Here is a 16,004-nt window from a genome sequence, read left to right on the forward strand (position 1 = left end):
CATGATGCTGTAAAGAGAACCTGGATTCATCTGAAAAAATGTTTTCCCATTCGTGCACCCAGGTTGTCATTGAGTACACCATCACAGGCGCTCCTGTCTGTAATGCAGCATTAAGGGTAACCGCAGCCGTGGTCTCCGAGCTGATAGTCCGTGCTGCTGCAAATGTCATCGAACTGTTCATGCAGATGGTTGTTGTCTTGCAAATGCCCCCATCTGTTGACTCAGGGATCTAGACATGGCTGCATGATCCATTACAGCCATGTGGATAAGATGCCTGTCATCTCGACTCTAGTGATACGAGGCTGTTGGGATCCAGCACGGCGTTCCGTATTACCCTCCTGAACCGACTGATTCCATATTCTGCTAACAGTCATTGGATCTCGACCAATGCGAGCAGCAGTGTCGCGATACGATAAAACACAATTGCGATAGGCTACAATCTGACCTTTATCAAAGTTGGAAACGTGATGGTATGCATTTCTCCTCCTTACACGAGGCATCACAACAACATTTCACCAGGCAACAACAGTCAACTGCTGTTTGTGTGAGAAATCGGTTGGAAACTTTCCTCGTGTCAGCACGTTGTAGGTGTCGCCACTGGCGCCAACCTCGTGTTAATACTCTGAAAAGCTAACCATTTGCATATCACAGCATCTTCTTCCTGTCGGTTAAATTTCGCATCTGTAGCATTGTGGTGTAGCATTTGTGGTGTAGCAGTTTTAATGGCCAGTAGTGTAATTGTTCAATGTCACGTGAAGTGAACTGTGGTCTGTTGCCCAATACAAATACCTCTGCCAAATCTTAGATGCAAAATATTGAGAACAATGCTTGAATTGTGCTACGTGATGTGGTAGAAGCCATAGGCACCGCAAATGGGGACTTGCTAAAAAGAGTCTACCACTACGAGCCAACGAGTGTTCCAAAATGGTTGTGCAAAGTCTATGTGCACTCGTTGCTATGGCGATTGAGTCTTAGGCCAAGTTGAGAATGGCTGTGATGGGGAGGATTGGTTTTCTGTCCATGCGCTACACTGTGACATCATCTGTTCAGTGTGGGTGTCCATGCCCTGCCAAGTACAGTACCGGCGTGCTATCTGTTTAGTGCGAACAATTCCCCAATGTCCTTGATGGAGCAATCACAATGCAACAAAACTAGTGGGCTTGCGCATTAACTAGCATGAATGGGAGAAATTACACCATTATCTTGCAATTCTTTCTGGCTACTTTGTCTCTTAAGGCAATTGGAATGAGGCAGGGCCGGAAAAACTTAGGCTGTGCATTGTCTTTCAATGTAACGCACACTACAAAGTTGTTAGCTTTCCTTATGAAAATAGTTCAGGAAATTCTTTAGGCAAGCTAGCTACATTGCCATTTGGATCAAAAGTTGATATGGACAATAAGTTGTCATGGATGCTAAGTCCAAACAATTCAAAGGTATCTAAACCGAAAATGTTCTGACTGTCTCTTGATTTCAATACAGTAACATTCACTGTCCTAGCGTGAGATTTATAAGTGGCAAGCAAACTACACTGTCCAAGCACTGGAATCTCCTGTCCAGTGTAAGCAGTGAGGTGCTTGCTAGATTTAGAAACGTGTGGTGACCCTAACTGTTCGTAGGTGGCATGATTTAGCAAAGGCACCTGTGTCCAACTGAAAATTCACGTGACGGCCAGCAATGCGTAATGAGACAAATAGTTTGTTAGATGTCGTTGCACAGCACTAGGGCGAGAAGTAGGCACAACCTTAATCTTACTTTTGTCAGAACCTGTTGTAGGTTTGGAAAACACAACGTTCACTGCATGTGCATGAGCCTGTTTTTTCTGGGAGCGGGCAGAATTGGCGGTTTTGTGCCATTGCAAACAAACTGCTTGAACAGGGCCTTTTCTTTCCATATGTGTTGCGTAACGTGATGGGCAATCCTATCTTTGATGGCAAGCGAAACATCTAGGACAAGACTTCACTAAGTTCACAGGTCTGATTACCTGTCTAGGTGGCTGTCTGTGCAGCTGTGTACATGCTCGTTATTTAGCTATTTGGGGTGGTCGCGAGCAATGGGCGACTCGACCCAACAAATCGTAGCCCGGTCAAACTTATCAGCCACTGTAGTACCTGAATCATATCGCTCTAAGATTTGCAGTACTTGAGGAAGTGATGGATCAGAGTACTTTAAGATCTGTTCCTGTATTCTGCTATCTGGGACACTGAATGTTATAGCATCTCCAATCATTAAGTCACTGTAAAAGCTGCCACAACTACACTTAAATTTACTCTCCCAAGCAAAAGAACTGATATCTGGCTGCAGCTACTTGAACTTGCTGGTCACAGTACTGAGTTAATGCAACAATTACTAGGTTCTAACTGAGTTCGTTGGGAGGTGTGGTTGGGAATAGTTTTTGTATTAATCTGGACACTGGAACACTGAAGACCCCACAAGTGTAGCATCACAGTACCTTTTACTCAATGAACTACACAATGAGCTTGGAACTGTGGCAGTTAGTTGAGCCATTCCTCTTCGTTCTTGTTAAATTGCTGGAACGTTGGTGTGTTGGTCGGCAGCACTTGTAGAGCTTGTTGGTCAGTTGGCTGTTGTTGTTGTTGTTGTTGTGTGGCCGATGCTGCTTGTGCAGCCAGAAGTACTGTCACCAGCAAGACAACAGTTCATTGGTTATGAAACAGAGAAGCTTATGTTAGATCAATCACATTGGCCATCTGTGGCTGAGGCATGGGGACAGGAGGTGCAGGGGGCGGGGTAGCCATGATTTACACAGATAAGTTACAGCAAAAAAGCAAGCCAAGGCTCTGAAACGAGAAATTTGATTAGTTCTGTGGCTCCCCTCCTGGGATACATGCAAGAACACAACAAAAAATTATCAGACATTTGAATATGATCGCCCTGCAATCTGAAACACAAGAGAGGCAAGCAAATTCTTCTTCACTGAATTATTCTCATCACCATCTTTTATGTCGTCTCATTGTCTATGTAGGTTTGTACGCAGGGAGCAAGGAGGGGATGTTGTTTGAGGCCAGTATCCTCTTCCTATAACACAAACTGCATACATATATTAATTGTGTTCTTTATTCATAAGAATAGAAAATTACTTCACTCAAGATAGTTGTTGTGGTACACGTTCTCTGTAATAGTCCACGGTAACCTCACCGTTGGTAAAAATAAATCGGGTAGTCCATTTGCCGGGTGCAAGTCTTTCGATTTGACGCCAGTTCGGCGACTTGCGCGTCAATGGCGATGAAATGATGTTGATTAGGACAACACAGCACCCAGTCCCTGAGCAGAGAAAATCTCCGACACAGCTGGGAATCGAACCCAAGGCCTTAGGATTGACATTCTGTCGCACTGACCAGTCAGCTACCTGGGGCGGACACTTCACTGCTGGTGAAGTAAAAGGTCCGCTAAGAACACCATTGTGGTTGCTATGTGCTGCCTGTCTCTGGGTTAGCGGCGGAGCGAACTACTGTGTGCTACTCTCACTGGGCTGCGACTGGTGACGGGCTGGAACTCACTCAGTGTGACAGACTGTCCCTCCGGTCCGCAGTGGTGATCTAAATACTGGCAGCCGAGAGGGCATTGGTAGCACGTTTCCTGTGAGTCTGTCATTGGCCTGAATCGATCTCACAACCTCTTTGCCGCATAGTCTACTGGTGTCAGCTTATACCAGCACACAAGTAATTCAGTAATGTTGTTTTACCAGAAAATAGTGTATTGCCTTCTTCCAACATGAAGAAGCTATTCAGAAATATCTCCATCAAAGAAACATTAAAAATTGTTTTTAAAAATTTTACCACATAAATAACAGCTGAATACCTCTTAATTACATTAACCTACACCCACACTGCTCCCCCCCCCCCCCTCCCCTAACATCTCCCTCTTGTTTTGTTGTGCCCCCCTTCAACCCTCTTCAGTTCATCGAGTATCGCACACAACTTCCCCTGCCTTACCCAGGGCAGGTGCACTGGTGCCACATTCCTACACTGTGCCTTGGCTGCTTTTCCTTCCCAACCATCACCTTCCTTCCGTCCACCCCTCCTTTCTCCTCCCCACCTCCTCGATTCCCGCACCCTCTCCATCTGACATTACCCCCAGTTAGCTCTAAGAAAGGACATTGCCCAAAAGCTTAACAACAATTTGCACCTATTTATATACCTGTCCATTACCTTTGTTCCATCAGTTATTTCATAATCTGCAAATTTTATCTTCCTCACTTCTGTGTTTTTGCAACTCATCTTGTGCAGAAGGTGGAGCTGCACCTACATTTGTTAGTGACCTTGCCATAATATTTTTGCAATGTTAGTTTCCCTGAAAGTAAATCTGAAGCAGCTTATAACTTTTTATCTTGAATTTCTCAATGCCATACTATGTTTGTCAAAGTTATAACCACTACTACAGAATTCAAGGATGCTCATTTGTGCAAAATGCTCTCTCATTGTTTACCAGAATATTTTTTTTCTTATTTTCTTCACTGCTGCTTCGTTGATGGCTTTACAATAATACCATTATGACATACAGACTGTTCTGTCTCATAAAATGATAAACCATTAGCATAGAGCAGTAACAGCAGATCAACTTTGATCAGACCTTGTGGATGGCCCATTATAATTGTTCTTGGACTACCAAGTGCAACTTTCTTTTTGTGAAGAACTAGTATCAGTGCATGTAATGATGATGTAATCCATAAAACATAGTTTTATTTACCTAAACGAATGTCTTACATAAGACACAAAGATTAAAAAGAGAATTTTTATTTTAAAATTTTTATTATGCAACTACTATATTTCTTTAGCTCTGCCATCCTGCTGTCTTCCACATGCTTGCAGCAGAGAGAGGTGGTGTAAATGTTGCCCTGTAATTAGTGAATGGCAGAAACGCCAAGTTACTGTACATTAGATATGAATGTATTACACAACTGATATAAACGTAAGTCTATTCTGATAGGTATTTAAATCTCTCTGCACAGCTACTAAAAAATTCGTATTTATATCATCATATGGGTTTTGTTTAATTGATATAAAATGTTATCAGTGTCTGCTATGTGAACATATTTATCACTTCAATTGGTTTTCTAACTCTAAAAACAGTTCATTGCAAATGATAAAAGAGTTGTAATTATTTACTTAAAGTACTTTATGTCCAATTTTCTTTTGTAATAGGAATTGTTATCTGCTTGGACAGTTTTTTATACAGTCCATCGTTTTGCACTGACGCTTTTTGCCTAATCTTACATTGATGTGCAGCACTAAATGTTTTCTGAAGCAAGATATGACATGATATAGCACCACTAGTGTTTGTTTTTGTAATCCTGGCTAAACTTGTCTGTGTATTTTTGTGTGGGTAGTAATACTAACTTAACAACTAGTTTTGGTTTTCATTTGATTTAAAAGTTTTCTCTTCATGCGTGGTTTGACATATGTGTAAATTTGTGCTTATTTAATGTGCAAGTGAAATGATGAAGTAGTGGAAGTGGTGAAGATCTGAATGAAAACTATATTTTTGGAAGGGGACGGGAAGGCGGTTCATATGAGGCTAATAATGAGTAAAGGTAGGGAATATAAAGTAGTCGAAAGGAGAGTGATTTGATGATGAGATGGAGACTGGGGACGGGAGGGGTGTCTATGTTATTTGTACAATGGTATTGTATAGTAACTGGTCATTAAGTGGTTGTTTATAGGGTATTATTGCATTTTTCTGTGGTATATTTTTATGAAAAGTGAGATGTCTGTTTTTACAGCTTTTTATGATACTTCATAGATTTTTCTATTGAGCTTGGTCTATTTTATTTCTGTTTAAGATTTGTAAATGTTGAGTGGTTTGTATTTTATTTCCGTGCCCCGATGTGTTCTTTATTTCTATGTGTCAAACATCCTACTAATCGTTCTGTTGTAGATTTTGTGACAGTGCCTGCAGTTGAGCTGAAAGGTGCGATGCTGTTTGTGTGTGGGTTTTGGTTTTGGGGTATGTTTCTGTATGGAATTTTTCATTCTGTAAATAATGTTTATACCCATATATTTTTTTTAAAAAAATATGTCACCTATTTTGTATGTAATTTTATTGTGATATGTGATTGTGTGCTGTTTTCTTGTGATTGTGCTGTTTATATTATTTTTACCTTGTTTATATCTGTGCCGTCAGTGTGTCTGCATTTATGTGGTCTGGTTTGTTCATTTCATTTTTCATGTCTTTATTTTTCTGTTATAATTATGTACTACTACTTTTTTAATCAATTTTTAAAGCAATCTGTTTTATAGTGACCAGCTTTGGTAGTAATTAGGGGAGTCTTATTGAGTCTGTTTAACATGTATATTGTTGCAGCTTGTTTAAGTTCCTGTGGCTGGTTCAAGGAATAATTTATTATTTTCTTTCCTGGCTTGGTTTTCAATATACGCCAGAGACGTGGTTGTGATTGTGTTTTCTTGCATAGCAGGTGCAGGGTCCGTCATGGGCCGTGATAACTTGTTACATGCATGATGGCATTGACGCGTATCAGGCACAAATGGCATCCTGTAGTATAACCTTGCATACTGCGTTCACTTGGTTCCAAAGTTCATCTATGATGGTTGCCATTGGGTCATAACACTTCATTTGTTGTTTCACCATATCCTACACATGTTTGATAGGCAACATGTCTGGTGATCTGGCGGGCCTGGGCAAAAGGCTGACATCCTGTGACACCAAGAAGGGATGTGTTCATGCAGCAACATGTGGTCGTGCATTGCCTTGCTGAAAAATGTCATATGCAGTATTGTGCAGAAAGAACACAGCTACAGATACCATAAGGCCTTGAGCTGGCACAGTATGTCTTGTACGAATGCAGTCACTGTGATAATGCTCCACCTTTCTCTGGTGAACCAAAATGCAGCCATCATTTTCAAGCAAACAGAACCTGGATTCAGCTGAAAACACTATTTGATGCCATTCCTGCCCCCAGTGATGTCGTGCCACACACCAATGCCCATCTAGCATGTTTCTGCACATTCATCAAAGGGAGACTGAGAAGTGGATGATATGAACATAACTTGTGCTGTAATAAACGGCGACACACTGTCACCCCTGATATTGTACGATGTGAAACTTCCTGGCAGATTAAAACTGTGTGCCAGACCAAGACTCAAACTCGAGTTCGAGTCTCGCTCTGGCACACAGTTTTAATCTGCAGTAAGTTTCATATCAGCGCACACTCCGCTGCAGAGTAAAAATTGCATTCTGGAAATTGTATGATGTGTTACACTATTCCACAATTGTGCCAGAGCTGAAGAGGGCACAGATCTGTCTTGCAATTTCATTCGTATGAGGTGTCAATCTTTTCAGGGGATGGTCTGAGTGGTGTGACCTGCCACATCTTGTTGTGTTCTACGGCCTTTCATGACCATTCTGCTCACACCCGTTGCACTTCAAAAACACTTCGCCCCACACAAGCAGCAATTTCCTGGATGGATGCATCGCATTCTCTCATGCCAACAATGCACCCTTTTTTAGACTCACTGATTTGATGCTATGGTTCATGCATACATGTGCGAGGCATCCTGCATGTCTGCTCAAGTCACAATGATCTATTACATTCAGTTTGTAGCAACAATGAGAGCTACAGGCATATTTTACTGGTAGGTGGTGTTGGGCCACGATATCAGTCTTGACCTTGAACCAAGGGGTTGACATGGTTCAAACAGTAACCATTTCTACGTAACATACTAATGTGCATGTCCTGTGAATATAAACATCCTATCTTTAGTCATCCAAGGTGTTCTGTTCCCCCCCCCCCCCCACCCCCCACCCCCACCCCCACCCACCCACCCACCCGAACTTGAGTGTATTTATGTCTTTCTGTAATTGTTGTATATTGTTCAGAAGTTCATCTCCCATGCATATTGCTATCCATGTACAGATACCAGTGGATGACGAAATAGCCTTTCTTTGGTGTTGCATCTTCAGATATTCATTTTTCTATGTGATTTAGGAAGCCATTGGCTAGTGTTTCTGAAGGTGAACAGATGAGTAAACTTGCTTCTTACATGTAACACTCTTGATTGAATTAAGATAGTTTGTTTGCACTGTTTGCAGTAATAGTTCTATTGCTTCATCGACATATTCTTGAGGTAGATGATTACATGTTTTCAGGTTTTCTCCAGTTATTTTAATGTTATCATTAAAAGAGAAGCAACCCTTTTTTTTTTTTTTTTTTTTTATTTTTTTAAATGAAAGGGAACCAATGCCTTTGTGCGCGAGATATTTGTATCTCTTTTGTTTTTTCTATTAACTGAACAGTATTTTTCAATTCCCTATCATTGACAAGTTAATAGTATTGGGTGACCAGTGTTTGCGTTTGTTTCGCTAGTAGGTATGTGCAAGCTGATCTGAAATTTACTACTGGCCTGATGGGAATGTCTGTCATGGATTTGCGGGCGGTATAGTATATTGGGTGGCTTGGGGATTTATATAAATGTCCCTGTTCATCCCTGTGTGAAAATGTATGCTCTATGTTTTTCAGAGGTTTTTTTTAACATGTGTTTGAGATATGTGTGTTGCGTTAGATTTTAATTTCTTTTATATTCCTTTTTGTGATGAATTTTTGTTTTCTGCATGAATTCTAGTTTCCATGAGTGCTCCAGTGTTCTTTTATCAGCTTTTGTTATATTAACAATTTTCTCCTTTTGTTTAGATTTTTAAGTTTTCATTCATCACAATTAGTTTTTAGCTTGTTTTCTTTTCTACACTATGTTGCTATGTTTTTTAATTTATTATTTTATTAATTCTGTAGTAAGCTCCGTATTTACGTTACTGTTATGAGACCTTCTATTTGTTGTTCATTTGTTGGGACATCAACATTGTGTTTTGATCAATTTTCTAAGAGCTGCTATTTATTATTACTATTTTTGTGTTTGTAAGATTGACAGCCCTTGTTTAGAATGGAAGTGTGTGTCTATGTTCGTTATTTTGTAGCTTTGTGTAGCGAATTTTTGTGTGTGCATAGATGGTTTTATGTCATAGTGGTAAAACAACTACAAACACTATGGCCACATGTATTAAGAAGAAATACGTTGAGCTCCCTGTGAAGTAATTAAAGTGTGTAGTAACTCTGTTTTCATCTTCTTTTTCCCCTGTTTAAACATTGCACTTGTGGCTCCTGTTAGCTTTCTGGTGCTGATGTTGTTATTTTTTTATGTGATTCAAGTAATATATATTGTATTTTGTTTTCAGTTTCCAGAATATGAAGATTGTTTGCAGCAGATGCTTCAGGTTTTATTGAAATTTGACACTGTACTGTGTGCTGAAGTTTTGGTTAATACACTATGGCCGAAGAGTAGTGCACCAGAAAGCTTGAAATCTTCAAAAGTAAGACACTTTTGCATTTCAAAATGTAAATCTGTTTCAGAAGAGATAACTGTGTGCTAGACGTGGTTTGAATGTGGGATTTTGCCTTTTAGGGCATGTTCTGTATTGACTGAGCTAGCCAAGCGTGACTCATAACCTGTTCTCACAGGTTGACATGTGCTAGTACCTCTTCTGCTACCTTCCAGACTTCACAGATGTTCTCCTGCATATCTTGTGAAACTAGCACTCCTAGAAGAAAGAATATTGCAGAGAAATGGCTTAGCCACAGAGAGAGAGTGTGTGTGTGTGTGTGTGTGTGTGTGTGTGTGTGTGTGTGTGTGTGTGTGTGTGCGCGCGCGCGCGCGCGCGCGCGCGCGCGCGCGCGCGCGCGATGACGGTGAGAGGGCTGTGTTGTGAGTATTGAGAGATGCCAAGATCCGAGAGATGCCAAGATCCCGAGCGTCAGGTAGAGCCGAAGGTGGTGTAGTGGCATTCGGAACAGGTGTTGCCGGCACACGAGGCCGAAGCTGGTCCGAATGACGCACTGCAACACCCGTGTCCATCTGGATTTCATACAGACGTCGGCCATGGTGTCGTAAGATGCGGCCCGGACTCCATTTTGGCCACCTGCCATATCCCCGTACCCAGACGAGGTCGTCAGCGGTGAACCGGCCAAGTGAAGGCACCCGCGGCTGTGAGGTGAAAGGCCACAGAAGATGAAGTAGCGTGCGGGGCTGTCGGCCATGTAAGAGCTCAGCCGGGCTGTGGTCACCCATGGGGGTGAAATGGTAAGACACCAGAAACTGGAGAAGCGCATCACCAGCAGCAGCAGCAGCAGAAGAAGTCAGAAGTTTCCGCATCTGAGCCTTAAATGTGCGGACCAGTCATTCAGCCTCACCGTTTGATTGTGGATGGAACAGCAGGGCCGTGACATGCATAACGCCGTGATGAGCACAAAAATCCGCAAATTCGGAAGAGGCAAATTGTGGACCATTATCAGTAACAAGAGTAGAGGGGAGACCTTCCAAAGAAAAAATGCGGGCGAGAGCACTTCTGGTTGCCGCAGTGGTAGGCGACGTGCAACAGACAATGAAAGAAAGTTAGAGTAGGCGTCAATTACGAGGAGCCAATAAGTACCTAAAAAGGGTCCCGCGAAGTCAGCATGAATGCGCTCCCAGGGCTTCTCAGGCGAAGGATACGGTGACAAAGATGACTTCGGGGCGGTGGCCTGTGACGCACAAGGACCGCAGGCTGCGACCATGTGTGCTATTTCAGAGTCGATGCCAGGCCAGTACACATGACGGTGCGCCAGAGATGTTGTGCAAGACACACCCCAGTGCCCTTGGTAAAGGAGGCACAAGACTGAAGCACGCAAAGACGCAGTAACCACAACACGCGGCGAAGCATTATCAGTGGAAAGGAGGATAACACCATCCCTAGCCATGAGGCGGTAGCATAAAGCGTAGTAGTTCTGCAACAGATCAGAAGTCTTAGCGGACGGGCGATCTGGCCAACCCTTCTGAATACAGCGTAAAACCCGGGAGAGGGTAGGGTCAGAACCCGTAGCAGCCGCCAGCCGGTCCCCGGTGATGAGGAACCCATCCACAACCTGCTGCTCAGCAACATCCAGGTGGAAACACAAAAGTTCGTCCCTATCGAATGCCAGATCAGGACCCATGGGAAGGCGAGACAGAGCATCAGCATTTGCATGTTGAGCCGTTGGCCGGAAATGAATCTCATAATTGAAACGAGACAAGTAAAGAGCCCAACGCTGGAGGCGGTGTGCAGCCTTGTCAGGAAGTGACATTGATGGATGAAACAAGGAAACAAGTGGTTTGTGATCCGTAACAAGATGAAATTTGGAGCCATAGAGAAAAACACCAAACTTATGAAGAGCATAAATAGTGGCCAAAGCTTCTTTTTCAATTTGAGAATACTTTTGTTGGGCATCTGTGAGCGTTTTGGAGGCATAAGCAATAGGTTGTTCCGAACCATCAGAAAAACGGTGCGCAAGGACTGCTCCGACCCCGTATTGAGGGGCGTCCGTGGCAAGAACAAGATGTTGGCCAGGTCTATACGTAGCCAGGCATGGGGCCTGTTTCAGCATAGTCTTCAATTGCTGGAAAGCCGCATCGCATGATGCGAACCAGTGAAAAGGCACGTTTTTATGCAACAGGTGATGCTACGGCTGAGCCACCGAAGCCGCAGACGGTAAAAACTTGTGATAGTATGCTATTTTCCCCAAGAAGTCTGCAGTTCCTTAACAGATGTAGGGCGAGGAAGGGCATCGATCGCAGCGACAGTTTGCTGAAGTGGATGAATACCATCCCAAGAGAGTTGAAACCCCAAGAATGTGATAGATGCCTGAAAAAATTGTGATTTCTGAAGATTACAATTAAGATCGGCAGTCTGTAAGACATGAAAAAGTGTGCGGAGATTTTGAAGATGTTCTTCAGTGGTGGAGCCAGTGACACTAAAGTCGTCCATGTAATTGATACACCGGGAGCAATAATTGTTCCAAGAATCGCTGAAAGAGAGCAGGGGTGCTAGCAACCCTGAATGGCAAGCGTTGGTATTGATAGAGGCCGAAAGGTGTGTTAAGGACCGGGAAGCAGCATCGAGAGGAAGTTGATGATAAGCTTCCGACAGGTCAATTTTAGAAAAGTACTGGCCTCCAGCAAATTTAGTGAATAGTTCTTCAGGTCGGGGCATAGGGTAAGTGTCGATGGGGCGTTGAGCATTTACAGTGGCTTTGAAATTGCCACAGAGACGAATATCACCATTTGGCTTAGCAACGATGACGACAGGAGAGGACCACTCACTGGAAGTGACAGGAAGCAAGACCCCTGAAGTAGTGAGATGATCCAGCTCCCGTTTTACCCGATCACGAAGGGCCACAGGAATGGGCCGAGCATGGGTTTGAGCGTGATATGAGCTTCAAAGTCGTTTGCACGGCGTAACCCAGGAGAAAAACGGGACGAAAATGTCGTCGACAAGGAATCCAATTGAGCATAAGGAATAGCATCAGAGACGACATTGACAGAGTCATCTATGGAGAACCCAAAAACGCAAAAGGCATCGAAACCAAAAGGATTCTCTGCGTTACTCTGGTCGACCACAAATATGGGAACAGTGCGAATGACGGATTTGTAAGATACCTCAGCATTAAATTGTCCCAAGAGAGAAATCTTCTGTTTATTGTATGTCCGTAATTGCCCGGTGACAGGAGTGGAGAACCCAACTGAAGATACGTCTGAGAATTAATTATAGTGGCAGCTGAACCGGTATCCACCTGCATGTGAACATCTCGACCACGGATTTGGACAGTGAGTAATAACTTCCCTGAAAGGGAAGAAGTGCAATTGACAGACAACACAGAATCAGAATCAGCGTCATGTTCATGAACATCATGTATTCGATTGGATTTGCAAACGGACACATGACCTTTCTTTTTGCAATTGTGACACAGAACCCAATGTTGGGGACAATCCTCGCGTGAATGTTTCGTAAAACACCGCAGACATGAAGGAAGTTGCCAGGGGGTTTTGCTGCAGTTTCGTAGCGGGTTGTTTACGGTTAGGCCGAGGCTGCGCGTGGGAGCACACTGCGGCCACATCGTCCGGCGGGGACGCGCCGCATGCGTCGTCAACAGCGCACAGAGGTTGTATTTCCCCGACATCACCCCACGCCTCTATTTGTGCCCCAGCGGCGCGAGAAATTTCAAATGACTGCGCGATGGAGAGGACCTCATCTAGAGTCGGATTTGCCGACTGAAGGGCAGTTGCCGAACTTCTTTGTCGGGCGCCGACCGGATGATAGTATCCCGTACCATGCAATCGGCGTAGGATTCTTTGTGAACGTCAGTAACAAATTGACACTTTTGACTGAGGCCATGAAATTCAGCACCCCAAGCGCGATAGGATTGATGCGACTGTTTTTGACAATGATAAAAAGCAACACGAGAGGCTACCACATGCGTTTGCTTTTGAAAATAAACAGACAGAAGTGAGCACATTTCAGCAAAGGACAAAGACGCAGGATCTTTCAAAGGAGCCAATTGCGACAACAACTGATACATTTGAGGTGAAATCCAGGAAACGAACAGAGACTTACATGGTTGTTCATCCGTGACATGAAATGCCAAGAAGTGCTGTTGAAGACGTTTTTCATAATCAGACCAGTCTTCCGCCATCTTGTCGTAAGGAGGCAAAGGAGGTATAGCCAACGACGAGAAACGCCACGCATTTGACGCCGCGCCGAAATCACGAATCGCCGATGTTAGAAGTGTTTGCTGTTCAATGAGACCTTGCAATAGTTGCTCAACAGTAACCATGGAAACCTGTGGGTCAACGGTGAAAAGGAAAAATCCCATCCTCGTCGCCAATTGTTATAACGTCAAGTTGAACACACATATTTCAAAACGACACAACACATATAAGTCACAGAGCAAGTTGACAAAGCAAGACATGTGAACACGGTAACGTTCGAATGAGCACTGAGTCCAAGTCTAGCGGCCAGTGCCTGGCTGGCCGCTTAGGTGGCGCAGCTGCTGCATGGCTGGCAGACAGCGCCGCATGTAGATGACGTGCGTAATTGCGTGGCAGCACTTTGAATCATTGGCGAGTAACAACAAATACCCACACATGCTTTCACACAAACCAGCATAACTCACACATACATAACTTCTGTCTCTAGCAGCTTGAACCAGAAGGCAGCTGTCACTTTGAATGAAAGTAGCAATCTGGAGGAGGCAGGGTAGGGGAAGGGATAGCAGGGTATGGGTGGGGGGAGAGAAGAGTGTTGAGAGTGCTGTCTAGCAGACAAGGGGAGAGATGGGTGGGTGCATTGGCAGAGGGCAGCATGCAATGTGTGTGAGGAGATGTGAATGGGGAGGTGGTGGTAGGACAGAGGGGACAGAAACTGTCAGATGTGGGGACAATAGGTTACTGTAGGTTGAGGACAGGATGATTTTGGGAGCAGAGAATTTGTTATAAGGATAATTTCCATCTGCGCAGTTCAGCAAAACTGGTGGTGGTGTTGGTGTTGGTGAGAATCTGGATGGCCCGAGCTGTGAAGAAGCCACTGAAATCCAACATGTTACGGTCAGCTGTGTGTTGTGCCATAGGGTAGTTCACTTCGTACTTGGCCACAGTTTGGCAGTGGCCATTCATCTCGATGAACAGCTGGTTGGTAGTTCTATCAATATAAAAAAATTGTGCAGTGATTGCAGTAGAGCTGGTATGTGACATGCTGTTTCCACAGCTGGTCTGGCATCTGATGAGGTAGGATAAGCCTGTGGCAGTGCAACAAAGCAGCTGACCCTTTCCCCCTGTTAAGTCCCCCCCCCCCTCACCCTCCCTCTATTGTTTTAAAATGTCTTTGAGATTTTCACTTGTACAGTATGTGCACAATACCCAAAAATCTCCAATATTACGTCTGGGCTTATCCAACTTAACTTTATTGTCCATTATATTCATTTGGGTAGTTAGAAGCCATTGGTTCAATTAGTGTACCTAAATACTGTGCTTATTACAAATACCAATAATATAAAACTTCAGTATCGTTTTTGTTATGTAAGCATTTACCCATCTGCGAACTTTCAGATGAATTAGGTCAAAAGTATATATGAATAATTATAGCACTGGTAAAGCTAATTTCCGGTAGTAAGTTTCAGTCTCATTTAGTTTCAGAGTAATTAACATTTATAGTTAAAACATTGCTACTGAAATATAATACCATATTTTGACGAACTAGACAGCATAATTCAATACCAGTTGTTGTTGTATCTAAAAATGCACATTCAGAAAAATCTTTCCCCACTATTCTGTTAATCAGGAATGCAAATCTTTGTTTGCTGTCTTTTTACAAAGACAGCAAATAACAGGAGCTGAATGTACTGCTGATTATTGTAATATTATAAAAGAGAGGCTGCTAGGAGCCATTTGAATAGTCTGCAGGACGTTATGATATGAGCAATATATGTGCCTGAAATTATTACACATTGTATGCAGACGAGTTAGCACAAAGCACAACTTCTAAAAGGTGCAGAGTTTTATTTAAATTCAGGGTCTGAGTGTTTCTACAGTGACTGTTTTTCGCTTATGGAGACTGTGAGCTTGCAATTAATCTCAAGAATTGTGTTGAACTTCAATAATGCATTTTGTGAACTCTGACAATAATAATGAACATTGAACTGTGTTATTCCTAAATGATATTTACTGTGCACACCATTTTTTAATTTTGATATGACAATACACCTGAAAGAACAGTGTAATTAGGGAATATGTTGATTATTTACTTGCCACACGTAAGCTATTGGGTCACTTCAGCATTACGTTAGTGCACTCAAACAATCTCTTTATAGGGTATCACTCAAGTTTAGTATGTGACTAGCTGTTTATCTGTGCATAAATTCTTGTGAATGAGACACAATCTGGCCATAAACTGTAGGTTATTCAACAACCAAGTACAATTAAAAGTATTTGGACTGAAAACCTGGAGTCTGACGCATAATTTAAAATAGTGTACTTCAGACAAATCCTGTTCAGACAGATTTGCTGGAGGTTCAGCTACCAATATTGCTACATTTCAACAGGACTGAAATAGGAAGTGCTAGATGAGTGGATTGAGCAGTCTTGCACCTGGGTCCTCCACAAGGATATGATCTCTGTGCAAAGCCTTTGGTA

General features: G+C 43.0%; 1 protein-coding gene across 1 annotated transcript in view; it reads left to right on the top strand.

Moving 5' to 3' along the window:
* Window positions 1-16,004, top strand: part of LOC126417020 (cohesin subunit SA-2-like) — a 486,856-nt gene that overhangs the window by 411,907 nt on the left and 58,945 nt on the right. The window contains exon 15 of the mRNA XM_050084909.1: window positions 9,205-9,339. Within this exon, the coding sequence (XP_049940866.1) occupies window positions 9,205-9,339 (135 nt within the window). The remainder of the gene's footprint in view (window positions 1-9,204; window positions 9,340-16,004) is intronic.

This window comes from Schistocerca serialis, chromosome 8 (assembly GCF_023864345.2).
Source record: "Schistocerca serialis cubense isolate TAMUIC-IGC-003099 chromosome 8, iqSchSeri2.2, whole genome shotgun sequence".
Lineage (NCBI taxonomy): Eukaryota > Metazoa > Arthropoda > Insecta > Orthoptera > Acrididae > Schistocerca > Schistocerca serialis.